This window comes from Martes martes (assembly GCF_963455335.1).
Source record: "Martes martes genome assembly, chromosome: 13".
In the NCBI taxonomy this organism is placed as follows: Eukaryota; Metazoa; Chordata; class Mammalia; order Carnivora; family Mustelidae; genus Martes; species Martes martes.
In genome coordinates this window covers 40,831,615-40,858,536 of record NC_137901.1, presented here as the reverse complement: position 1 = coordinate 40,858,536, position 26,922 = coordinate 40,831,615, and the positions used below count along the sequence as shown (strand labels likewise).

The 26,922-nt window shown below is 38.4% G+C and overlaps 1 protein-coding gene across 2 annotated transcripts in view; it reads right to left on the bottom strand.

The window, feature by feature from the left end:
- Window positions 1-11,915: 11,915 nt before the first annotated feature.
- Window positions 11,916-26,922, bottom strand: part of DSC2 (desmocollin 2) — a 36,406-nt gene continuing 21,399 nt past the window's right edge. The window contains exons 10-17 of one of the 2 annotated variants that reach the window (XM_080821293.1): window positions 25,103-25,359; window positions 24,839-24,981; window positions 19,244-19,471; window positions 17,102-17,338; window positions 16,628-16,752; window positions 14,920-15,177; window positions 14,212-14,257; window positions 11,916-14,125 (exon numbers count right to left, since the gene is read on the bottom strand). In XM_080821293.1, coding sequence (XP_080677419.1) covers window positions 14,222-14,257; window positions 14,920-15,177; window positions 16,628-16,752; window positions 17,102-17,338; window positions 19,244-19,471; window positions 24,839-24,981; window positions 25,103-25,359 — 1,284 coding nt within the window. In that variant the 3' untranslated portion in view covers window positions 11,916-14,125; window positions 14,212-14,221. The remainder of the gene's footprint in view (window positions 14,126-14,211; window positions 14,258-14,919; window positions 15,178-16,627; window positions 16,753-17,101; window positions 17,339-19,243; window positions 19,472-24,838; window positions 24,982-25,102; window positions 25,360-26,922) is intronic. The other variant, XM_080821292.1, reaches the window with a different exon arrangement.

Genomic DNA, 26,922 nt, shown 5'->3' with positions numbered 1-26,922 from the left:
AGTGGTCTTCCAGTGACTTCTCACTGTACCAGAAGGAACAGTGATTTCCACACAAAAAACAAAACACCGTTGTATGGGTGATAACTTCCACCAGGAACTGGCCAAAAGCAGTATAACAAAGCCCTGACTCAGGGTGAAATTTTAGTCCCTCTCATTGTGGAATCATCCCGTAATTCTTCACTTCAGTCTTCTTCAGAGTGGAAATCTCCACCCAGTGGGTGAGGTTGTAGTTTCTCCTGAACATTCTCATGTCCCCAGGAGCTCATTGTGTGCATCTGTCTGTTCAAAGGGCATTGCTCAAGCAGGAAGGTTTACAGGTGTGAGTGGGTTGGTTTCCAGATCCCATGTGTCATTTATGTCCACATCATCCTCTGATTCACTGCCCCATGAGCCTTCTTTTCTCCCACACGTTTAGGACAGTCTCTCAACACCAGCTTGGGGAAGCAGCATATCCCCCGGCCGAAATGCCTACCAGCTGGCTCAGGAAGCAGCCTTTCCCACCAGTTCCCTATGGGCAGTAAATTATTTAATTCAACTATTATTCATTTATGTTATTAATTCATTGTATTATCAGTTACCTGGTCATTATTTTTACTTAAGATTTATTATTCTTGATTTGTCTTTTCTTTTCAGCCTGCCCGGTTTCCCAAGCTCTTCTGTCACTAGATGAGGTTTTCCACCAATGAGCTATTTAGTATTTACTAAATTATTTAACTGATGCCACCATAATAATTCGTTCTTTTCTTGTGCTGTTTTCAAGCGTCATATTTGTGTTTGTCTTTCAATGTTATAAGCTACTCACATTCCTAACTGGTAACTTATACGTACCTATGTAAGTTTATGTCAGATTCTTACTCCTCTAAACAACCCTAAGGCAAGGGTCCTACCCAAACCTTTACAAAAGCAAACACGCAAAAACTGAAGGGCTAGTAATATTCCCAGTAGGCATATGGGCATGTACCAAGAAACATATTTTGTTGTCATCTTCTACTAACTTTGTTTTTTTTTAAATTATTTATTTATTTAAGTAAGTAAGCTCAACATTGGGCCTCAAACTCACAGCTCCGAGATCAAGAGTAAAATGATCTTCCGGCTGAGCCAACTAGGACTCCCTCCTCCATTTTTCACTAACTTCGCAGAGTTCTCAACATGTTCAATAAAACTGGTTATTTTTCCCTGATTCCAAGTTCTGCTCAGATGGTGGTCAGAGGAAGGTCTAATCTTAACTGTAATACTTTACTTTTAAAATGAGAATCTTGGACCTAAATCTCCTTGCCAGGCCCCCAAAGTAATAAATATTTTTTTTTTTTTTAGAAATGTCAGAGTAAATGATTCTAAACTCATAGGCATCCATAAGAACTTCTTTATTTCCTCTTCAAGAGAACAGTAAGCAGCAATCAGATATGATCTGGAACAGCTTCTCAACCATCTAATGATGAATTATCTGATCTCAACTGCTATATTGTCCCACAGGTCTAGGCAGAGACCAAAGACCGCTGTCTGCCCCACTCCTCTCATCCAGGATGGGTGGACAAGAAGAAGCCGGGATGGAACAAGCCCTGTGGATGTGGCCTTGACATCCTTTCTCTTTCATGGTGACCTGCCTTTCTATAATATTTCCAAGATAATTGAGAGCAGTGTTGCCCAATCTCAACTTTTCCTTTCTCACTTGGTACCCTAAGAGTCATGTTTTCTCTCACCGGAGATACTGGGAAGTGATAAGCACACACGAGTTTTTATGACATAATGGAAGACAAAGGACATCTTATTTTCTGTCATGTTCCCTTGTGATAACATATAAACGGTTCCCTGAGAATAAGGTGGTCTGGGATTTGCTCTTCCAGGCTTTCCCATGACAGTTTTCCAAATTCATCTATTCACAGAAGGACATACTGTATTATGGCAATTGGCCAGGAATATACTAGGTCTTTTCCCCCCAAGTCTGTCCAAAGGCCTCTAGTTCACTTCTCCCCTTAATTCCTTCTTTTACTTTTGAACAAATGGGGGCAATGTTCTTTAGTTCACAAAAATCTTTGTACTTTGCCACTGTTGAGACAAAAAAGACTGTTTTGGCAACGACATAATATAGTAAAATGAAGAAAACCACTTCAACAATAACAAGAATTCAAGGGGTGCCTGGCTGGCTCAGTCAGAAGAGCATACGACTCTTGATCTCAGGGTCATGAGGTTGAACACCATGTTGGACATAGAGATTATTTTAAAAATAAAGAAAAGTAAACAAACCAAAAATACATGTCAGCCTGACCTGGGTACTCTAACCCCAATTTGTTTAGAGATTCTAAGTTAAGTTTTAAATTGTTTGTTAATGTATTTGACATCATTATCCTATGTTATTTTATAATCTCTGGCCTCTCCATCTTGTAAAAATATAAAAATTTTTAAAAGATTTTTTTGTTATCGATTTGCTCCTACCATGTGATTGATCTATACCACCTGGGTAGGTCCTCATTTACCTCCCCCAGCTGGTCAAGCAATGATGTTCCTGGACCCTTTTATTTTTCTCTATTGAGGTATAATTGACATAGAATAAAATTCATAGACCTCAAATGGACATTTCAGTAACTTTTGGCAAATATGTATGTATATATACTGGTGTTAACCATCATTCAAATCAAGATATAGAACATTCTTTCACCCAGGTCAATACCCATCCCCACATGGAGGCAACCACTGTGCTGCTTTCAATCACAGAGTAGTTCTGACTTCCTTGTAATTTCATACAAACGGGATCACACACTGTATTGCCATCACACATCGTTATCTATCAGTGCACCTCTTATTATCTGTTGCACATCACTTCTGCGTTATTCCTCAATTTAGTGTTTTAAAACAAGAACGGGTTATCTCACAGTTTCTGTAGAACATAAGTGTGGCTTAGCCGTCTCTGGCTCAGGAGCTCTTATAAAGACTGTATAGTAAGGTGTTTAGCTGAGGCTGCATCCATCTCAAGGTTCCAAAGGATCTGTGTCTTAGTTCACTTCTGTGACTTTTGACAGACTTTCCTTGATGACAGTAAGCCAGAGATATCAGTTCCTTGCCTCATGGTCTTCTCTAGGGCAGCCCACAACATGGGTACCTGGCTTGCCTCAAAACCAGCAAAGTATAAGGTGACCAAAGTGGACGCCACGGTTGTTTTGTAATCTAGTATCAGAAGTGATATTCTTACACTTCTGCCTCATTCTGTTGGCTAGAAGTCACCAGGGATACTCTTAAGTCAACCAAAGGGCGGCAGATATCTTTGCTTTTGTGTTTGGCATCTTTCATTTATCCTACTAGTAATTAGAATCATGGCTTGTTTTATTTAAAATATAAAAACTTTCGCAGACAGGTCATAGAATTTTAGTGTTTTCTTCTTTCTTTGCTGGTTTACATTATCAGAATAAAAGAGAGTTGATAAACATTTTGGTTATTTAATTCAAGTTTATATCCCACCCACTTTTTTTTTTTTTTTAAGATTTTATTTATTTATTTGACAGACAGATCACAAGCAGGCAGAGGGGCAGACAGAGGGAGAGGAGGAAGCAAGCTCCCCGATGAGCAGAGGGCCCAATGCGGGGCTCGATCCCAGGACCCTGGGACCATGACCTGGGCCGAAGGCAGAGGCTTTAACCCACTGAGCCACCCAGGCGCCCCTATCCCACCCACTTTTGAAAAAGAAATTTAATCAAATTAAATTACATAAAGCAGATTTTTAAAAATCTTTATTTAAAAATGATTTATATACAAAATTAAATTATATAAAGCAGATTTAAATTATATAAAGCAGATTTTAAAAATCAGGTATCAGTAAAGCAACTGAAGTGGGTCAATCACTACCATTGAGTCCTGGATTTTGCTTATAACTTCCTGGATATTTAGGCAAGGTATCATACTTCTGGTTTTGGAGTTACATAGCTCTCATTGTGCAATGAAAGAAAATATGAAAATTCATCTATAGTGTTAAATATCATCTTAGCATTGTACTAGCATGTTAAGAGAACCATTAGGTGAACAAAATGAATGTCATTTTCAAATATGCTTTTTCAAAAACTTCAGAGCGTTATTTAGATGTGATATTCCAACACTGAACATCCTCAAATATAAATGGCATTTATATGTAACTTCTGTCCTATTTCAAATAGGATGACATTTGAATGTGGGCCATCCTTTTCTACAGTTTCATCCATTAGCACAGGGAATCCTGGATTACATCAGGAGATCTGCTGGGAGGCCATTCAGTTCCTCCTTTCTAAGCAGTCAACTTTACAAGTCTTAGACTTCTTTAAAGGAAACATGGTAAAAAGCCTAAATAACAAATGATAGGATATTGTCATTTTAAATTTCCTCTACAAATGCTAAGACTCAAGAGAAGAACTTTGGCTATATTACAAGAGACTAGAAATTGCCAAAAATATTACAGAAATATTACTGGCCACTTTATTCCTGAGGAATTCAGTTTCAGGTGAAGACAAATGAGACAAAGGATCAAAAGTCCCAGATTTAAGACAGAGTTCTGTGCCTTTGCCCACTAGAGACATGTTCTCAAGCCACTTACCAGATTCATGTGGGTATGGAGCTAAAAACAAACTAATCCAAGCCCCCTTGCTCTGCCCCTGGCATATAACCACACATACCACAGACATTCGAAATACAATCTCTTTAACTTGGTAAAAGTTTGACAGTCAAAGTTTTACTGATGCTCGATTACCATTTCACTCATTTTCAATTAAAATAGAATCAGTTGGGGCGCCTGGGTGGTTCAGTGGGTTAAAGCCTCTGCCTTCAGCTCAGGTCATGATCCCAGGCTCCTGGGATCGAGTCCCACATAGGGCTCTCTGCTCAGCAGGAAGCCTGCTTCCCTTCCCCTCTCTCTCTGCCTGCCTCTCTGCAGAGATCTCTGTCAAATAAATAAATAAAATCTTTAAAAAATAAATTAATTAATTAAATAAAATAGAATCAATAGAAAATTATAACTGAAAGTGATTCTCTGCTGAATCTAGTATAGCTCCTGATTTTACTGAAGAAAGATAGATACCCAAAGAAGGAGTTACATGACTTACCTGAAAATAAGAAGATTGAGATAAAACCCCAGAATTTTAGACTCCTATTCCTTTCTCTTAGATAAATTTTACAGAGATAAATGAACGAGTTAATCAAAATCAAAATTGTTGAAAGTAATAGTGCTGTTTTTTTTTTCTTTTCTGCTTGAAACTAAAATGTTTTGGCAGAGTTTAAATTATTATTATTCTTGGAAGAAATGGTATGTTCAACTATAACTGTCAAAAACAAAACTGTATCTGCAAGTTAAACTCTATTCTGATTTCTAGGAAACTATCCAAATTCTTCTTTTTCCTATAGCTTATTTTCTGAAGCCTCATGTGCGAAGAATCATATAGAGCTTTAGAAATATTTTATTATGTAGAAGGTTTTTCAAAATGATCTTTATATGATTTCTATATGTGTTATGCAAAAAAAGGGATTTAACTGATGTTTATTAAAAACTTTGTAAAAGAAAACATTAAAACATAATTATAATAATGTAAGATGATGATTTTTTTTTTTTTTGGCTTCAATTCAGTCATTTGCTGTGAGTATAAGATAGATGTTCATTGTAAGCTTGACATAGTAAGGCTTAGATTTACGTTTTTTCTACACAGGTCAGCAAATCTTAATCCTAAAGCTTACGAGCTTTTTTTTTTTTCCCTCTAAATTTCATTCCATTAATTTCCCCTGATTTTATAAATAATAATATTCATTGTAAAATGGAAACACAGAAACATATAATGAAGAAATATTCCCATCACCATGAGATTATGGTTCAATATTTTAGTATATTACATACATTCTGATATTTAAATGAATTTGGGATTATACTGACCTGTAGAATTATTCTACTTTTTTGTTAACACTATATTTTATACCTTCTTATTTAATTAGTCTTCAAAATAAAATTATTTCATGACATTCCCTTATCATCATTATCATAAAAATATTAGTAGCTACCATTTATTGATAAATTCAGGAGTGAAACACTAAGATAGAACTATATATTGATTTCCTCATTAATTCCTATTTTGTCCCCATTTTGTATGTAGGGAATCTGAGGCTTCTGTGACTTCCCAAGTTTACCTAGTTAGTGAGAACAAAACTACAACTTGAATTCATGTCTTCCTGACTGTAAGTCAGTACCTATGCTCATTTTATACATTACCCTCCATTGTTGTATATTGTGTCACAATAACACATTATAAATCATTTACTTTCCTGTTACAGAACATTTCATTTAGTTCCAATTATCCATATATTTAATGCCACTGAGATAAACGTCCTTGCATGTATATGGGATCTTTGTACCATTATCTTACTTCTTTAGGATAAATTCCTTTTATTGGATTTGACTGGTAATTTTGCAATGAAGCTAGTTATGTTGACAACCAACCCCTGTCCTCCACCTCCGGCTTTCTGAATATCTCATTCCCTGTGAGTTCCCCTCATGTTTTTGATTCCTAGAAGTTTTCCAACTGGCCCTCTCTCACGGAAACATACCTTGAACTAAAAACTCTTGACTCTTCCTGCATATCCTTTTCCTGTTTCATAGGCCCCTCTGAACATCCTGGCCATGATGGACACCCTATGAACATTACCTGTCACCCTACCTGAGATGGCCTCCACACAGCAGCCTAGTGCGACCAAACAGCTGTCACTTCACGGACAGAGTCACCAGATGCTCTTGCTTTTGGCCTCTCTTCTCCTATTCGTCTCTGGAGCTTTGACAATCCCGATTTATTTCTTGAATATACGCCATATAATTTGGATGCATCTTATTGGCTCGCCACATTTATGTAGCAAAATCAGTTAATTTTTATTGATTGTTTACTAACTGTCCTGGTCCCACAATCATATCTTAAGATTATACCTCTGGTTCACCTCCACGTGGTGAGTAGGAACAATGGAGTAGAGTACATTCTGAAATGTTCATTTACTGAAAGTGTAGAATTTTACTAATTGTGTGTTTCAACTCTGGTACAATTCTAGCATTTAATGCATCTCATATGAAGAAGAAAGCTGAAAATACTAAGTGTCATAAACCTCCAAACCATCACATAGACCCAGTCAGTAAGTCCCTATCAGTAGTTCTCAACCTTTAGAGGATGTACAAGTGGTCTGGGAAGCTTATTGAAAAGTGAAGGCTGCCATCCTTCCTCCCTGTCATCCTCATGATTCTGATTCCACGGGGGAGTTTACTTGGACAAACACGACAGGTGATTGGATGCAGATGGTCTGCGAGCCACACTCTAAAAAATAGTGCAAATATTTCAGCAAACTTCTAATTTTTGTCAACTACAAGAGAAACAATATTCTGCTCTGTCCTCTCTCCTGCATCCTAATATAACAACAGCAACAAAAAGAGGCAGCTAGTAGAAACTCTACAGTTCTAAACTCTTAGCAATGTCCAGATTGCCTGTTGGTGCATGAAGGTACTGTCACAAAGGAGCTAAAGAGTGGCACAAAATAGGGCGCCTGGGTGGCTCAGTGGGTTAGGCCTCTGCCTTCGGCTCAGGTCATGATCTCAGGGTCCTGGGATCGAGTCCCACATCAGGCTCTCTGCTTGGCAGGGAGCCTGCTTCCTCCTTTCTCTCTTTGCCTGCCTCTCTGCCTACTTGTGATCTCGCTCTGTCAAATAAATAAATAAAATCTTTAAAAAAAAAAAAAAAGAGTGGCACAAAATAGCCCCTGACTTTTCCTTTGCACCGTCACTACCAACAGAGGGCCACCAGTGAGACCATTCTCCTTAGTCTCATATGTACCTAGAATTTAAAACATACCCAATGGGTTTGAAGGTAAAGAGTATGCCCCAAAGCCATGAAACAGCAATACCCCTCTATAAAATAAGATGCGCGTCTTTTTTCATAAAATAAACTCACAGTGTTCTGCTTACTATACTAGCTATATGCCAAGCACTAGTTTTCATTTCCTGTCTTGTCAACACTATTTCTTTTGTTTCACATGAGGACTCTATGCTGTGTGTTTAATTTAAAAATGCAGCTGGCTGATGCATTTATCTGCTCTATTTTTAAAAATGTGAAGCAGAAGTGACTTACGCTGTTCTATAGCTATTGGGGTAGTAAGGGACAGAGGAAGGTGAGGACAGAGGACCCACCTAGGAAGGAAAAATAGGATCTCACTTTCTAAGATTTCAGTTCTCAGACTGAAACCCAGACCTGGGTCAGAGGAAATAAAAGATGTCATATGGATGTTTCCCCAAAGCCAAAAACCCAGAAGCACAGTTGACTGGTTATTTACTAAGCTTTGCCCACCATTCACTGGGTGGGTCTGTTCCTTAAAACAGCAGGACAGGCGTCTCTGTCTTCTGTATTATCTTCAGGCCACATTACCAGCTCACAGTGTGGTGGAGTCACGGTCTCCCAGGCTCAAAGCTCCAAGTGTCTTTTTCTTTCCACTCTCAATGTCCTCCTGGCCATGCTCTTGAGCACCATGGTGTCCTGTTACAGAGTGATGTCCCACTCTAAGTCAGAGGAAGCTCTGAGATCTGCACTTTTCTTGCTTCTGGTTTCTCAAGATACTTCTTGAGTCAAGGCTTGACTCTCAAATTTATAAATAATTAACTTGGATTTGGCAAACCCGTAAGAATCATGTCTTGAATTTCTAAGATATAAGTGTGTCTTAGTTGCTTTTCCTCGGGGACAGGAAGATAGTTAGCCCTTTAGCAAAATTTATTTTCACTAGTGTTAGAACATGCTGATGATGAGAAGATGGCCGCAAAAAAGATTTCAAAGAAACATATGGAAAATCTACTGTTCTATATGCTGGGCACACAGTGGTGAAGATGACAAGAACCTTTGAGGACTACGTTTCAGCATGGTGTAGCTAGTTCTGAGAAGGCCAGGCAATTGTTGGAGGTAGGAAGGAATTAGCTAAATTGAACCACAATGTAGACATAGGATCTGCCACTCTCACCACCACAGGGATTCCAAAACCTCATCACCTCACTTTCTAAGTAGTAAATGCAAATGTTCAATGTTCTAGGTATTCAATGCCCCAGCACTGAAAAAAGAATTTAATGCAGAATCTAAAATACATCACATCTCTAATAGAAAATTTATGTCAAGGGGCGCCTGGATGGCTCAGTGGTTTAAAGCCTCTGCCTTTGGCTCAGGTCATGATCTCAGGGTCCTGGGATCAGGCCCCACATCGCGCTCTCTGCTCAGCAGGGAGCCTGCTTCCTCCTCTCTCTCTGCCTGCCTCTCTGCCTACTTGTGATCTCTGTCTTCAAATAAATAAATAAAATCTTTAAAAAAAAAAGAAAAGAAAATTTATGTCAAGGGAAAGTTAGGTAGCTTGCTAGGAATCAAATAACTTAATTTGTAATCTTCCATTTGTTTTCCCTTTGTGACTTGGGCAATATAATTTGGCTCATCAAAATGCATTGATGGCCAGAGTTCAATGTGCATACAAATGGGAACACCTTTATCTTCAGTAACTTTTCCATATAAGAACACACATACACACACACATATGCATCCATGCACGCACACGCACACACCCATGCATGTACAAATGCACACACACATACCTATAACCTAAAAGTGAAAATTTATAGCCATGTGCTCTAGACACATAAATGTCATATGGCTAGAGGGAGATGGTTTTTGAACTAAATCTTTTTAAAAAGTTGTATTTTTGGAAAAAAAAGTTGTATTTTGTAAGAAAGAAATGGATAATGAGTAAAGATACTGCACAAGGAGGCCCAGTTAGGAGCAAGGCACAAGATAAGAGAATGTGAGGGCGCCTGGGTGGCTCAGTGGGTTAAAGCCTCTGCCTCCAGCTCAGGTCATGATCCCGGGGTCCTAGGATCGAGCCCTGCATCAGGCTCTCTGCTCAGCAGGGAGCCTGCTTCCTCCTCTCTCTCTGCCTGCCTCTCTGCCTACTTGTGATCTCTGTTTGTCAAATAAATAAAAATAAATTCTTAAAAAAAAAAAAAGATAAGAGAATGTGTGTGTGGTGGGGGAGGGGGTGGTTTACAGGAGAACTGGTATTAGAATGTGATATGCATTTCAAATTTATCCTCTAAAATCGCAGACCCTTAGGCAGGAGAATGCCATGATCCTATTTGTTCTTTGACAGCAGGGAGAAGGATGGAAGAGGGAAGAGATTGGAGGCACAACCACTGTTGGAGCTGAGTGATGCCGAGGAGTTGAGCTGGGATGCTGGTGGGAGGAACATATGAAGAGGAATGGAGGACAACAGGTAGGGTCCTCATGCTCACGGATACTTGGCTTGGGAGTAGTGGAAACACAACTTCACTCACTAGAATAATACAGTTCTTTTGCATCATCTGGAATTTTTTTTTAGCTGCATTGAGTATTTACCACATGCCAGGTATCATGTGATGCATTTTCCAGGCATGGGACCATTCCAGGCATTGGACCATTCCAACGTTGGCTCAAAACTATATCATATCTTGTCTTGCAGCAGAGTGTGTGGGTGGGGAGAATAGCTAATTCATCATGTACCTTCTCATACCAGCACAGTCTTTATTAGGAAGGCCCTACATGGCTATACGGGGAAGGCATTAGATGACTGTATGCAATGAACTAACAGTACTTCCCTCATTGAAGTAGCTCCATCCATTTCTTAGGGAAATCTCTCAAGGAGGCAAAATCTGGTGACTAGAAATTGTATCTGTTTTTCATTTAAGTCTCAAGATTTATCACACTGATTTGTGGTTTATGGATAAGATGTAGCTTCCTGAATACCAAGAAGGAGAGACCTGGAAACAATGATGAGCCATCAAGTTCCCAAAAGGCCATCACAGGTAAAAGGCAGTTAGGCTTTTGGGAAAGACGAATGAGAACATCATGGCAAGATGTCAGCTGTAAGGTACAATGAGACTTGAGACCAAAGCTATGATTATCCCAACTAAGCCATTCCTTTCTCTTATGATAATAATAGCAGCTAATGTATATTGAGTGTCCCTTCTGTGCCAATTCTTTTAACAAATTAACTCTTTTAACTCTGACAACAAAACTGAAATGGACTCTTAAAATCCCCGCAAATAAAGGTCATAGAGTGGAGGAAACTAGAATCAAAGTTTAAGAGACTTCTCAAATCCCACAGTTAGTAAGGGTGGAGTTGGGATTTGCATCAAGGCACTCTCTGGAGTCTTTGTACTGTCACAGTTACCCTGAAGAAGGCCAACTGTCTTAAATTCCCCAGGCAAGCAATTGCTTGTCTCTGAGAAAAGCAACCTTTCCAGCTAGGAGAGAAGCCTAGGAAGGGCATGGCAGGAAGAATCTTAAACATATATAACTTTCATAGTGTTTTAGAATGAGTGCCCATTTTTCGTAGGTGTTCTGCTTTCCACCCAACTGGAACTAAATAGTTTCACAGTATTTCAGATTAGGCAATCCTTTGTAGATACTTCAGAAATCTTTGCAATATTTGTTCTGAACCATCGGATATATAAGACTCAGTCATCAGGTAACCATTATGAAGAGACATATTCTCAACTGACAGACATTCTAAAGTAAAGCAAAAAAAAAAAAAAACAGCTTTCAATTATTCTATTTTCTTAATTGATCTTTGTTAGTATGAATTGGGTTGTACATGTGACGTATTTTAAATCATTTAGTGGGGCACCTGGGTAGCTCAGTCGGTTAAGCATTTGCCTTCAGCTCAGGTCATGATCCTAGCGTCCTGGGATGGAGCCCGGCATCGGGCTCCATGCTCCACAGGGGCCTGCTTCTCCCTCTCTCGCTCCCCCTGCTTGTGTTCCCTCTCCCCCTGGGTCTCTCTCTGTCAAATAAATAAATAAAATCTTTAAAAATAAAATAAAATAAAAAATTAAATCATTTAGTATTATAGTAGTGCCTTTTAGGTGGACAACTCTATATAAATTTCATGCTTAAAAACCATTTTTTATTCAAATGTCTTATAGCCACCCTAGGAAAGGAGTTATACAATTATCCCCCATTTTATGATGAAATTTAAAAAAAAAAAAAAAAACACGGACGCAGAGAAACCATGCAACTTAAACAATATCCCATAGCATGACAACCTTTAGAATAGCAAAATTATGTACATGTGGGGATGACAATGGACCAATGATCTCTCCACATCAAACTAAAATTCTGAAAAATATAGAACACAATTCTAAAGAATAGACTCACTTCTCAAAGTAAGACAAATACAATCTTAAAAGGTCATATCGGGCACATGATTAACAAACTTACACTAATATTTTGAAACTACTTGATTTACTTTCTCATAACTAGCAATACACAACATTGTAGACAGGATTTATTTAAAATAACTTTGAGAAACAGTATTTTTGACTGAACAATAATAAAACTATTAAAATGATAAAATTGACTATGGAATAATTACCCAGTGTTAATCTTTAAAAGTAATTGTTATAAGCCAGACTTGTGAATTTAAGATAGGCACATTATTAACAATTGTTACTATCAAAAATACATTTAAAATGTTCATGTAGTTAGTATGCATAGAAAATTCATTGAAATCAGCTGTGAAAACTGGCCTGGAATTTGGTTGGCTGATCAGTTTAATTTTGTCTTATTGTTTCAAAATATACATAGTTTGGCCCACTCTATACTTGTTAAAAACTCTAATTTTAAAATATGAAAACAACAACAACAACGACAACAACAACTTCTTAAACACATAGATACGACTAGTCATTTCATCTAAAAAGTTATAAAATACTTACTCCTGCAGAGCTTTCACGATCCCTGTACCTCAAAGCTTATTTCAAAAACTGTCATTATTTCGCATTTAAAAACTATATCCTTGCATTGAAGATAGGAACTGTAAACACGCTATTATATACTAGCTATCCACATTCTAATTTTAAATACCCTTTTTGGTAACACAGAATGTTGCATCTAATAAAAGCATGACTTACTTGTAGTTTCAATGACAAAGTTAAAGTTCCTTTGTTGAGGAAATAACGAAGCAATGACCAAGATACTTGCAATAGTAACGTCAGCATTACACTGATTTCAAGAAAAACAGAGACTAGTACACTTACATAAAACACAAACAGAATCACTCACTTTAGAAGAAAAGTGGCTTTTTAAAATATTTAGATTCTCCAACCCAAGTAGAAATTTAAAAAATAAAGAGAAAAGAGAGAGAGTCAGAGGGAGAGAGAGAGAGAAACAGAGAGAGACCGAGGACCAAAACCCTTGTAAAAATACATCCTTAAAGCAGTTTTTAAACTTAAACTTTGCTGTCAAGATAGATTAACAGAGAAATGTAGATGCAGCACAGGATTTTATATAGAGTAAAACAGAAACTAAACTCTACCAAAATGGAGTTGTATTACCAGTCAATGCCTGGCTGGGATGCTCCCTTTGCATTAGAAAGAAAGGTAATGTTCTAAGAATAAAACATTATCAAGGATGCAATATACACACTTTATGATGTTTAGAAGAATAGCAGTTTTCAAGCACCATACAAACAACTAATTAAGTAAGTAAGTGAAGGTAATGTTAAAGCGAGTTCTCTGCAATTTTCTATTAGGTTATACTTTAAGTAGTGTATGACACACACTTGAACTCATTACATTCGACTGCACAATAAATTGGCTATTGTCATTATACCCAAATGTAAACAATAATACAGACTTCTTTAATTTTTCTATCTGTAGGTCTCCTTGGGTAGAAGACAACTAATTAACAACTATGCACACTTGGGAGATTTGCATACGTATTTACAGCTTTTTTCTGTAAATATGCATATGGCTAAAGAGATACCATTGAAATAAAGAGGCAAAAACCTGAAACAGCATATCCTATTTTTTAAAAAACATGGGCTGTAATGAAAAAAGCTCAGGTGGGAGGGAGAAAAAGCCACTGGCTTTTGTAGATTTATCAGAACACACTCATCTCTTTATGCACGCTTCTGCTAGTGTCCTAAACTTGGGTTCCAAATGATCCAAAAATTCAAGCCCATCTTCTTCTTGTCGTTCACTGCAACAACCTATAGAACCAGCCACCGATCCTCTGCCTTCGTAGTTATACGTAAGGACATAGTCTTCAGCATGTCTATGCTTGTCATCCTGATTACACAGTTGCACCTTCTGTCAAGGGAGAAACACAATATATTTTATTATTATTATTTTAAACACCAAAACTTACTAACATAAAAATAATGGCTTTGATTTACCTTTCACTGTTTAATTTTTAATCAGAGTGTGTCCTCTAATGGATTCCTACATATAAAAAATGCACATGATTGGTCTGTATCATAAATCATCTATAAATTCACTCTACAGCATGTCTCTAAAAACTCACATATGTGGCAGCAAGTATACGAGGGTTCAGGTTAGCTGATCATTAGTTTCCCTTTCAAAATCATGTCAAAAGTGAGATGCACCCATTAAACTGAACCCAAATTTAGGTGGGCTCAGATCTTTCCAGATAGGCTTAGTGACCATAAGGCTATAATTGCCTTGTACCACGCTTCTGTTTTCTAAGATCACGATTTGTCACATGGGAAATAATAACACAAAATCACGGAAAAAAATAATTTAAATATCGTACAGATAAGTTGTATATTTTTAAAATAAAAACACATAAACTGGGATAACAATTCTTTTCTGTTGTTCTTACACCAAATAAATAGGACATTTTATATCTAATAACTAAGTATCATCTAACATTATTACTGTAAGAATGAAAAATGAAACAAAATGAGAGGAAAAGTAAATTTCCACTTAATACTGAGCATTACTAAATCAAAATTAGGAAAAACAACTTTACAATTAATAGATTAATAATTAACTGAAAACAAGTGTCAGGCCACTAAATTGAAATAATTTAGAAAGCTGAAAGGAAATTAAAATAAATTTGTAGGACACTCAGGGAAACTCACTTCACCAAGACGGGGCTGAGTGTAATTATGCCACTCGGAGTAGGTATATCGGCAGTTGTCCACCTCCACATGTCCTCCCCGGCAGGAATCCAGGGTGTGATGGTGCCCAGTACCCCGGCATGAATCCAGGGTCTGGTGTCCGCCTTTCACCATTTCAATAGTCTCCTGCCCTCCATTTTTCACTCCCGATCCCATGGTACCACAAATTCCCTGAGCCGAACTGCCCGCAGTATGCGTTGTGAAGCCATTGGTGGAACACTGAAAGGCAAACAATTTGCATACAGAAGCGAACAACAACAACAACATGCAGATAATGTCCTACGTTTTTGTGTTAGAAGGTAAGCTCCCTGAGGGCAAGAACTAAATCTGTCTTGGCAATCCTGAGTACAGCATCCAATGCATCTACAAATTGCAGATGTCAACCGGTCTACACCTTGAGACAAATCAGAAAGCTAAATGCATATTCCTTCTTTAAAAACTTCTTAGAATACTGCACAAGCTCATTTCTTAAATCCTTCCAAAATCTCAAAGCTCAAAATCAGGATTCTGGCATCAACATCTCACGTGAATTTACCCTGCTTGGTTTAAATTCACTCCCTTTACCTAGAAGGACTAGACTAGACTAGAACAAGAAACAGAAATGGTGATCAGTATTTTTATTCAGTGTCTAATGTCGTTCCCCTCAACTAAAACAAAAATACAGAAAAAGGAGTTTCCATAAACATCTTAGTTACAATAATAAATCCTGTGATCTCAATAAAGAAAGATAAATCAGGGGCGCCTGGGTGGCTCAGTGGGTTGGAGCCTCTGCCTTCGGCTCAGGTCATGATCCCGGGGTCCTGGGATCAAGTCCCGCATCGGGCTCTCTGCTCAGCAGGGAGCCTGCTTCCCTTCCTCTCTCTCTGCCTGCCTCTCTGCCTACTTGCGATCTCTGTATGTCAAATAAATAAATAAAATCTTAAAAAAAAAGAAAAAGAAAAAGAATAAGAAATCAGCAGGGAAAGTAAGAACAGCAAAACTCTGGGCACTAACTTTCTATGCTGCGTTTTTGTGGGAAACTCTAAGTTTTATTTTTTTTCCAATACCTTTCTAGATGTCAACGACTTTTGTTTTCTAAGTCTTTCCTGTTCTTATCATCATTATGCTTTCTGTAGAAAATTTACAAGTCCCTCATCTACGTAGTAGGCTAGAAATCAAAGTTGGAGCTCTGTAGTCACTTGCTAGCATTGTCATTTCATATATTTGACCTGAGGCTTCTTTCTAACCCATATTAGAACCAGAAAGACTCCATTAAAGTTCTTCCCACACTGATCAAAGCTTGTAGTCATTTTATTGCTGTTGCCAGAAAAAAAATTAAAATAATTATGCTGATGATCTGTGAATAATTAAATGAAATATTTTTACAACACAAACAGCAGTTTCAATATATAAAAAAGACTGGACCTAAAGTTGAAGTCATGAAACATTTTAAGTAGAAATAATAATGAGATGCTAAAGGATTTTAACTTTTAAGTAACACTATGTGCCCACATTGAAAGGCCACGTATCATCGAGAGAATCAACATCATTTATCTAGTCCATAGGATGGATGAAATTTTATATATTGTCAGTTACCCGATTTCAAAAGAACTTTTCTCAGAAAAGATAATTATAGTTTGTTAGGCCAATTTGTCCTTTGTACTTATTTTAAAAAGAACAAACTACTTACTATTTTGTCATCTCCTGGAGCTTCTGTGTTTGACACAATGAGGTTCTGCTGGGCTAAATCATCAGGAAATACTTTGGGCTGCTTAGCTGCCCCAGTACCCCCACAGACTAAGGTAAACAGGATACCTGGAGGATGAGAGAAGTCACTTCAGTTGATCATTAAACAATACGGAGTTATGAATTTAGGATGACTCACACAACGACAGCTTTCCAGAAAATATAAATATGGTGGCTTGTGGAGAAAGTCTGCTCTAAGCTGGTATGCCACAAAGACGTGCTAATTGCCATGTTTCTGCACTGAATTTTATGTCTGTGCTTCAATAACATGAAAACAGGGCTTTCAACAAATAAATTCAGTATATTGTGTTAAGTAGACTATGTACAAATGAACAGCTACAGGTAGCAGTGCTGATTCTAAGAATGTGTCTTTAAAGTTATCGCAAAGGATGTTATTCAAGTTGGTGAAGGAACTTACAAAAGAGCAAGGCTATGCCCAACAAGATGGCAAGGATGGCCCACTTTCCAAGTCTCACTTCTCCGTGGCCGATCCTTGGATCAGTGCGAAGCGTGCAGTCATTTTCAGTAACACAGTCACATAACTTAACAGTTAGTGGAGTAATGAGTGACACGCCATGTCTATCTGTGACTCTGACAGGTACTTGATATGTTCCAAATGGAAGGTCCTCCTGAAAGAAAAGACGAGCTGCTGTATCTGAAAGAAAATAAAAATGAGTGATAGAGAATGTCACTAATTTCTTCTAGCATTAGGATATTTGCCATATTTCCTGACAAATAGGTCTTCCTGATGGGAAGGCACAAAGGCTACAGGACTGAGAATGTAAATGGACTGATGAGTTCTCATCTACAGCAACGGTAAACATACTGCATATCCAAGTTTCTCTCTGTTGCCTCTTACATAAACGTCCTTTGGCTTTTATAATAATATATTTTTCTGTCCATAAACAAACCCTTCTTATCACAAGTAATAGGTGTTAAAGCATTCATATCTTCGAAAATTTTTAATATCACCGTTCAGTGCAATTTTCTCATATACATGGTTTATCAGAGAGCAATAATCTGAAATTCTGGATGTTTCCCTTTATCCTGTTCTCATATATTGTGCCAAACAGATATAAAGTTGTGACTCACTGTCAGAGACTGATTCTGATAGCTTAGAACACGGCTGACCTTGAACACACTGGTATGTGTGAGTTGTCTTGATACTGTAGTGTCTCACAGTCCTACAGGACCCTGGGACCAACTGTAGACTTTATAGTTCTGATGTATTTTTTTAGGGTAGAAAATATCCAGGTCAATATCCAATTCAGTCTTGGGTATAGACCCAAAGATATATAACTATTCTGAATGTTAATGCCAGATGCCCATTCTTAAGAAGAAACCTTCTCCATTTAACTGTCCCATTTATTATTAGGGTGTTTGAAGCTCTAAATATAAATTTGTGTGTTTAGGTAAAGGAATCAGTGGATAAGTCCATTTTAGAAGAAAGCATGGTTAACTTGTTAAGTCTATGTGTTAAAAATAAGAAGACTAACAAAACCAAAATTTACGATGTATAACGTGCCATGGTCTGATGCTTTCATTATCTTGTTTACTCCCCCAAATAATCCCATTTTACATATAAGTAAATTAAGGCCCAAGGAGAATAAATAGCATGGTCATATTTACATCACTAATAATCAGTGGAGCTGGCATTTAACCCAGTCTATTTGACTTCAAAGACTCTTTGGGATATGTTCCTAACTTGGTGTTTCCCAGACTTTGGGGTTATTTCACAGATGAGTAGAACTTAAAAGCAACACAGTTTTGACCGACATAAGCCTGCCAATGTTTTACTGTACAAAGCAGGAATATTAACAGAATTACTGGGGTGCCTGGGTGGCTCAGTCCGTTAAGTGGCTGCCTTCAGCTCAGGTCATGATCCCAGAGTCCTGGGATTGAGCCCCGCATCGGGCTCCCTGCTCAGCGGGAGGCCTGCTTCTCCCTCTCCGACTCCCCCTGCTTGTGTTCCCTCTCTCATTGGCTGTCTCTCTGTCAAATAAACACATAAATAAACATCTTTTAAAAAAAATTACTACCTCCTTTCACACGATCTGAAAAGAAATGATGTTATGACATCAAATCATGGACATACACACACACAGGAATATTATTAAAAAGACTGAAAATGCTGTCAGTTCACAGAGCAGGATTCGGGACACAGGGCCTTAACTTGTCACCACAGCTTCTACACGTCCTTGCTTTCCTTCTCCCTTTCTATTCCCCTTCCCTTGGCTTACAACTTTGTGTTCTAATTTGTCATAAAAGAAAATGGAGGAATATTCCTTGGAAGCATGGGGTTGAAATTCACATTCAAGGACGCTTTAAAGGCCAAGCCCTTCAGGTTATAGCAGATCTTGGGTCGTGAAAGCTGAAGTGCTGGGTGACCAAGACTTCAGGGCCCGTGGGTGGTTCAGTCAGGAGACCCCGAACCCTCTGAGGGGTTAAGAGCTGAGAGAGGGCCTCTTCATTTTTGTCATTCCTGTCACCATAGATCCTCTCAGGCTAAAGTCAGAAGTACAGACTAAGAACTAAGCTGGTATTAACGGCATTCACATACCGTTAATTTTTCTCAATCTCCACTTTCTTTCTATGCCTGAATCAGCGTCACTGTCCAAACTGAAGTCAAAGGGCGGGCCATTCGCAGGCTCATCGGGATCAACAGCAACAATATCCGCAGATGCCAGGACGGGTTTGCAGATTACTACTGTCCGTTTTGGTATAACGGGGCCATTATCGTTCACATCTTCAAGTATAATCCCCAGTGTTCCAGTACATGTTCTCCCATCTAGAAAATTCGATGTAAAAATATGAATTTTTTAATGTTCTGAGTTTTTACTAGGAAACTTGTACATCGAAAAAAATAGTTTTGTTTTTATATTTTAAAGATTTTATTTACTTATTTGACAGAAATCACAAGTAGGCAAAGAGGTAGGTGGGGGGCGGGGGGAAGCAGGCTCCCTGCCGAGCAGAGAGCTCAATGCAGGGCTCGATCCCAGGACCCTGGGGTCATGACCTGAGCCAAAGGCAGAGGCTTAACCCACTGAGCCACCCAGGTGCCCCTTGACTGATTTTTTTTTAAAGGAGAAAATATGACCGAGGGCGCTTCTGGTATAGTTACAAGCACAGGGAAATTTGAGAAGGTGGGAAAGCACAATATGTACATCCATGTTCCAGACAGAATGAGGGGGGAAGACAGACTGGCTGGAACTGACACCGCAGAGAAGAACTAAGGGTCCCCGAGAGCCAACCTCAGGAGCCCGGAATTTCACATGCATATAGAAAGTGCATAACGTTTTGGAGCAGGGGAACCAAAAGAGAGAAGATATGCATTTGAAAGATGAGAACAAAACAGTACATAGAAACATTTCAAGGGTAAAAAGACTCCAGAAGTAGAAAATCACTTGTAAACCAAACTAATCCCCGTGGCTGTAGCCTAAGGAATACATCTGTCTCTATGTCTAATAAAAATTTACTGAATAACTACTTTGTAGAGGGCACCGTACTGGAAAATCTAGGGGATTCAAAGATGAAGGAGATGTGGGTCCAGGCCACAAATCAGTAACACAGTTGTGAAGTCTGAAGCTGAACACAAATCAGGACATCTGTCTCTCTAGATCACTTCTTTCTGCTTAATCAGGAGGCCTTGGGACATCAACGATGGACAAGAGGATAAACCAACCTATGCCAAAAAAAAAAAAACAAAAAACCTATGCCACCTGCTGTCTGGGGCTGTGTCTTACGTGAAGCTGCCAACCTGGAAAAGCTGGAAGACCAGGCGCAGCCCTGGGTCATAACCTGGACCAAGACAACAGGCCCTGTGATACCTGCAGTGTCATCAAGGACAAGGAGACCTGGTTCTGAAATGCGAGCCGCAGAAAAGGACAGGGGCACCTGGGTGGCTCAGTGGGTTAAAACCTCTGCCTTCAGCTCAGGTCATGATCCCAGGGTCCTGGGATCGAGCCCCGCATCAGGGTCTCTGCTCAGCAGGGAGCCTGCTTCCCCCGCCCCCCCGAACCCCACCTGCCTCTCTGCCTACTTGTGATCTCTGTCTGTCAAATAAATAAATAAAATCTTAAAAAAAAAAAAAAAAAGGACAAAGTGGCAGCAACTACAAGACTGCTATAGGGTAAAGTGGGAGAGGAAGAAACCAAAAAGAGAAAGCAAACTGAACACCTCCCATGTAATATAAGCTTGCAAATCGAAATTCCAGAATGCGCAAGAGCAATGCTAAAAGGAAAACCAAAAAAACCACCCAACTGAAGATTAATTCTATGCAAGAATTATATATATATATATATCAACTCTATGCAAGACATCTTTGAAACACATATATTTAGTATCTTCAAAGACATTTTAAAAAAAGGGGGTAACTGTTTCAAGAGCAATGAAATTATAGCTTAAATTCCAGTAGAACTAAAACAACATTCCTTTAATAGGGATTCTAGAAGAAGAGAATAAATAGAATGGCAGGGAAGCACTATTTAAAGAGATAATTGCTGAAAATATCCCAGAATTAAAGAGAAGCAAGGATCTTTTTTTTAAATATATTCTGATGGCAGTGCTACATAAATAAAAATAAATTCACACCATAAACACCATATTAAAACTATAAAATGCAACCCAGGGATCCAAAAAAGTTGCCTAGACATATTACCTACAAATGGACAATAATGAGATGGACAGTAGATAAATTTGCCTCAGCAACATGAGATACCAGAAGATAATGGAGTAAAACCCCTCACAGGGCTGAGGGAAAGAAGGACCTACCTCAAAACCTTACATTAAGCCAAATGACCAAATCAAGCAGGAGAATGACACTGAAATATTTTTCAGAATAAAATGGGTAGGGTTTGTCCCCTAGACAACAACTTTGGAAGAACTAGTAAAGAATGTGCACCAGCAAGAAGAAAAGGGAACCAGGAGAGAAGGAACGAGATACAGGAAATAATCAACAATCTCTCACTTTGGACAACTTAAAAAAAGAGAAGGGAGAGGGAGACAAAGGAAGCAGGGAGATCTGTATTTTATCTACCTGTCATACTTTTCAGAGGGCAGAATAATTTCACCTCTCAAAAATCTCTGTTCTCTCTCTATGTGCTGAGTTCTAGCTCTCTCTGAAAACTGGGACTGTGGAATGTCTTGAACATTCCTTGCCATTGGATCCGCACCCAGAGTTGAAAGCACATGGCTTCCTGACTGAGTCTGGTTGACTGCATTATCTTTAAAAATCGACCTCCACAATGTCTGCCTATCCACTACTGTGCTAAATGTCTGAACCTCACTTCCATTAAACATTTACAGTTGTACAATACACTCCATTTTTTGAGGCATTGTGATTCATATCAGTGTACAATATTTAAACTGAAGATCTTAGACATCTAATTCACAGTGTTTCACAGCTCTGTTTTTCATGTTAACTAAATAAATAATGCTCTAATTCATTGGAATGTAGGCATGCAATGCTCACCTTCTAATATTAACACAGTTCTATATGAGTAAGTACTAATTCCAAATATGAATTCATGGAAAGTGAACTACCCTTGGTTTCGTGAGTTTTGTGCACGGCACCCTCCTGTTCAATGTTTCAAAAATTTTGAAAGCACACTCCTCCCCAAAGCTGGAATAATCCAGCAAAGATAAAAACCTAAGGGGCACCAAGGTGGCTCAGTGGGTTAAGCCACTGCCTTCAGCTCAGGTCATTATCCCAGGGTCCTGGGATCGAGCCCCACATCGGGCTCCCTGCTCGGCGGAGAGCCTGCTTCTCCCTCTCCCTCTGCCGGCTGCTCTGCCTACTTGTGTTCTCTCTCCATCTCTCTAATAAATAAATAACATCTTTCTTTAAAAAAATCTAAAACTGAGCTATATAGAGGACACACTTGAGTGACACTACCAAGAGAGTTTAATCTGAGAAGACACTGAGAAGAAGAGAGAAATTGAACCCAAAGTTGAAGAAATAGCTGTGCTCAGGAGAGCAGGAGGTGGTACCAGAAAGCATACGGACCAGAGAGAAAAGTGTGAAAAAATTTATACACAGATGCCTTGCAAGAGGGTTTCAGAAAGAGGAAGCAAGTGCCATAGAGAAGCAGGAGGATGGGAAGTGAGAATGGACGTAACGTCTGTGCTTACGAGACACCATCTTTCATCAGGAAGCAGCTGGTAGGGTCCAAAGGAAATTAGTCAGCACAGATTTTAGAAAAAGATAAAAACAGAAAAAGCAAACAAGCAAACAAACAAAAAAAAACCCCTTTGTATGATCTGAGTTCATAAAATAAATGGTAACATTCAGTCCCTACCCTCTTCAACAGAAACGAGTGGGAAGGGGCCCCATGATGCATTTATTCTATTCCACAAGGATGATTAGCTCATCTAAGCGCCATACAAATATTTGATCTCTCAATTATTTTATCTCCTCTGCAACAAAGGAGAATGTAGAATAAAATTATATCCCAAATCTCTTAATTCCGGAAAATAAATATATCTGATCTATCAACAAACCATTTGCCAAGCCCTGTTAAAAATATAAACAGAACAGATTTGATTTTCATGTTACTCTTCTTTTTCACTTGCCTTCGACCAAAAAGCATGTCCTGACAAAGGGACAAAGGAACCCGAGGCCTTAAAGGACAGTCTTTAATTAATCAAAGTTAAATTAATAATAACTACAACCTTACTGATTCAATCAATGGATAGGAACCATTTCTCATTCATTTAGATAGAACTGAAATACCTAAAACATCTTCCAAAATTGCTTCTAAACTCTAATGTTGTAAGCTGTAGTGTAATAACATGTTTGCTGTAGTTAGCATACTTAGTTTATGAAGTCAAATGTATGTCATGCACTAAATAGATCTCATACATAACCATTGTGGTCATATTCCTGTCCATTTTGTAGGACTCACAGAACATTTTACCTTTCATATGGTTTTATGGATTCACAGTGTTTGTCTTTCTAATTTTATAATATACTATTTATCATGACTATGATTATTTAAAATAATGTCCTTAAGCAGAATTTAATCCCTAAGTATACTGAAAGTTTCCTGTAAAAAGAGCATTTTTCTAGGAATGCATTAGCAGGCAATGAGCATGTTCTCCATTGCAATGAATTCTCCTGCCAAAGTGAATATTTTAAAAGACATGACTAGATAAATTGAAGCTAATTTTACTAGAGTAAATTTCTCAATTTTCAATGATTGTTTACTTTTAAAAAATTATGGTTTCCAGTATCTATTACTAAATTATTTTATAATTACATAAAACTGAGGGTGTTATTAGAAAGCAAACATGAGTTAATAAATTACAGCAAACCTTTCAACTGTTCTATATCTTCTGGAGAGAAATACATTTTGAGAATATATGCAGCTATGTCCAAAAGAGCCAGACTGTGAAGCTGAGATACCCTTCAACAGACGAATGGATAAAGAAGATATGGTCCATATATACAATGGAATATTATGCAGCCACTAGAAAGGATGAATACCCAACTTTTGCATCAACATGGATGGGATTGGAGGAGATTATGCTGGGTGAAATAAGTCAAGCAAAGAAAGTCAATTATCATATGGTTTCACTTACTTGTGGAGCATAGGAATAACATGGAGGACATTAGGGGAAGGGAAGGAAAAGTGACTTGGGGGAAATTGGAGGGAGAGATGAACCGAGAGACTGTGGACTCTGAGAAACAAACTGGAGATTTTAGAGGGGAGGGAGGTAGGGGGATGGCTGAGTCTGGTGGTAGGTATTAAGGAGGGCATGGATTGCATGGAGCACTGTGTGTGGTGCGTAACAGTGAATCTTGGAACACTGCATCAAAAACTAATGTATTTTATGGTAACTAACATAACACAAATAAATATATATATATAGGGGCGCCTGAGTGGCTCAGTGCATTAAGCCTCTGCCTTCGGCTCAGGTCGTGGTCTCAGGGTCCTGGGATCAAGCCCCGCATCAGGCTCTCTGCTCAGCGGGGAACTTGCTTCTCCCTCTTTCTCTGCCTGCCTCTCTGCCTACTTGTGATCTCTCTCTGTCAAATAAATAAAATCTGAAAAAAAATATATATATATATATGTGTATATATGCAACTGATTGCAAATCGATGTTTTTGGTTTAAAAACTGAGGATGTAAGTAGGGGGAAAGGTAAGTAGTTCTTACCTTTGTCTGATGCAAGAATTGTGATATTATATATGCCTCCTCTGACACTTTCCGCCTCTCTGTCCAGGTTTCTGAAAACTGTGATCGATCCTTCGTTTTCATCAATTGTGACCCACCCTTTTGGATCAGTTAATTTCTTATACCTGTTAGTAAAGATGAATTAAAGTAGCAAATCATATCATAGGCCAAATTATAATTCTGGCATCAAAACAAGTTATGAATTTTAAAAACATAGTAAATTTGGAATTAATTAAAACAGGATACCTTATGCCATTGCTACTTCTTGTTTCGGGATCATATGCTTTATATCCATGACTCTTTGTTCCCACTGGCACATTTTCTTTAATTTGAACGGTTTGCACCAAAGGGCTACACTCAGGGCCCTCGTCCTGATTTTGTACATTAACAGTAACTGTCGCGGTGCTCATGACTGATCGTGAACTAGCCTCTTTAGAATACGGAGCTTCATTAACTACCCCAATTTGTAGATTCACCTGTTGTCTTTCTTCATAATTCAATGGCTGCAAAACACAAGGGTATGGAAAATCAGATCAAGACTTACTGGTAATATTTGGCTATGCTAACTGGCATACATAACTAGTGTTGAGAATAGTCAGGAAAATATTAAATATATACCCAGAAACCAGGCGGTGTTTGGAGGAGAGGAATCCAACCAATTCTGTATTTGGGTGGAACCCGAAAAACAAAACAAAAACTGTTCCTCAACTGTGAGTAATATCAGAGGTGCTGATAATGAAGTCAAGAAGCATTTAATTAGGGGTGCCTGGGTGGCTCAGTGGGTTCAGCTCGGGTCATGATCCCAGGGTCCTGGGATCGAGTCCTGCATTGGGCTCTCTGCTCAGCAGGGGAGCCTGCTTCCCCATCTCTCTCTCTGCCTGCCTCTCTGCCTACTGGTGATTTCTCTCTGACAAATAAAATCTTAAAAAAAAAAAAAAAGAAGCATTTAATTAAAGTGTTTCAATGTTAACACTTGAGAGATTACCTGAGGAACTCCATACCCTAACCAATGGTTATTTACTACTTCATTCATTTTGGGACAGTTTATCCTATTCTTCAAATGAAGAAAATTATTTGTACCTTGTTTGGGGTAGAAAATGTGGGTAAAATTTATAAAAAGTTTTTCAGAGAGGACAGAGAAGAAAACAGAAAGCTCATGGACATTACACTTTCCTTTTTTTAGCTCTTCCATCCCAGTTACTTTTTAAAGAACTGGTAGTATCAAATTTAATGGAAGGTTTTTATTTATTTATTTATTTTGCCTGATATGTAGCTATAATGAGAATAGGTAAAGTCATTTCCTCAAAGACAGAGATTTTTGTTAGGTCTTGGACTTCACAGAGATAAAATTGTTTCTTAGAATACTAAGGATCAGGGCAGGGGTTGGATGAGGAAAGAGATATGATCCAAAAGACTTTTTTTGCTGTTTTGAAACAGAGAAATTAACCCACAAACTGTGGTTAATTTTCATCATTGCAAGAAAAAGGATTTGTCATTTCTGATTCACACTTTTTGTGAATACGTACAAAAGAGAAAGTGCATCGACCCTAGATAGAATCATGTTGTAGCTAATGATGCAGCAGAAATAAGACTATGACTGTGCCCAAAGCAGGTGGCTTTATGGGCTAACTGGCTCCTGAATTAGCAGGCAGGTCTTCTGAGATGTTGAAGAATAGTATTAGAAGGATGTTTCACAAGTATTTGCATCTCTGAACGGTTGAGGATTCCCATTCTCAACCGAGAAGGAAGCTAAGGTTGTAATGTATGCTAGATATAAATGAACAGATCTACAAATGCCGTCCCAATCAGTTTCACCAGGAATAACTCACCATTTGGGAAATTCAGTAAGTGGAGGCTCCACTGGGCTAGGAAAATTTGGCACGTCCCATGGACATCGAAGCTGTGCCAGGTTTTTAATTGTTAAGAGGTGCTGGTTACAAAGTAAATACTATTCATACAGACACACAGACACACAGACACACACACACACACACATTATTTTAAAAACCAGGACTTTATAAAAGGTGCTCCAATTTGAATATACTCATCCCATGATAGATACAGAG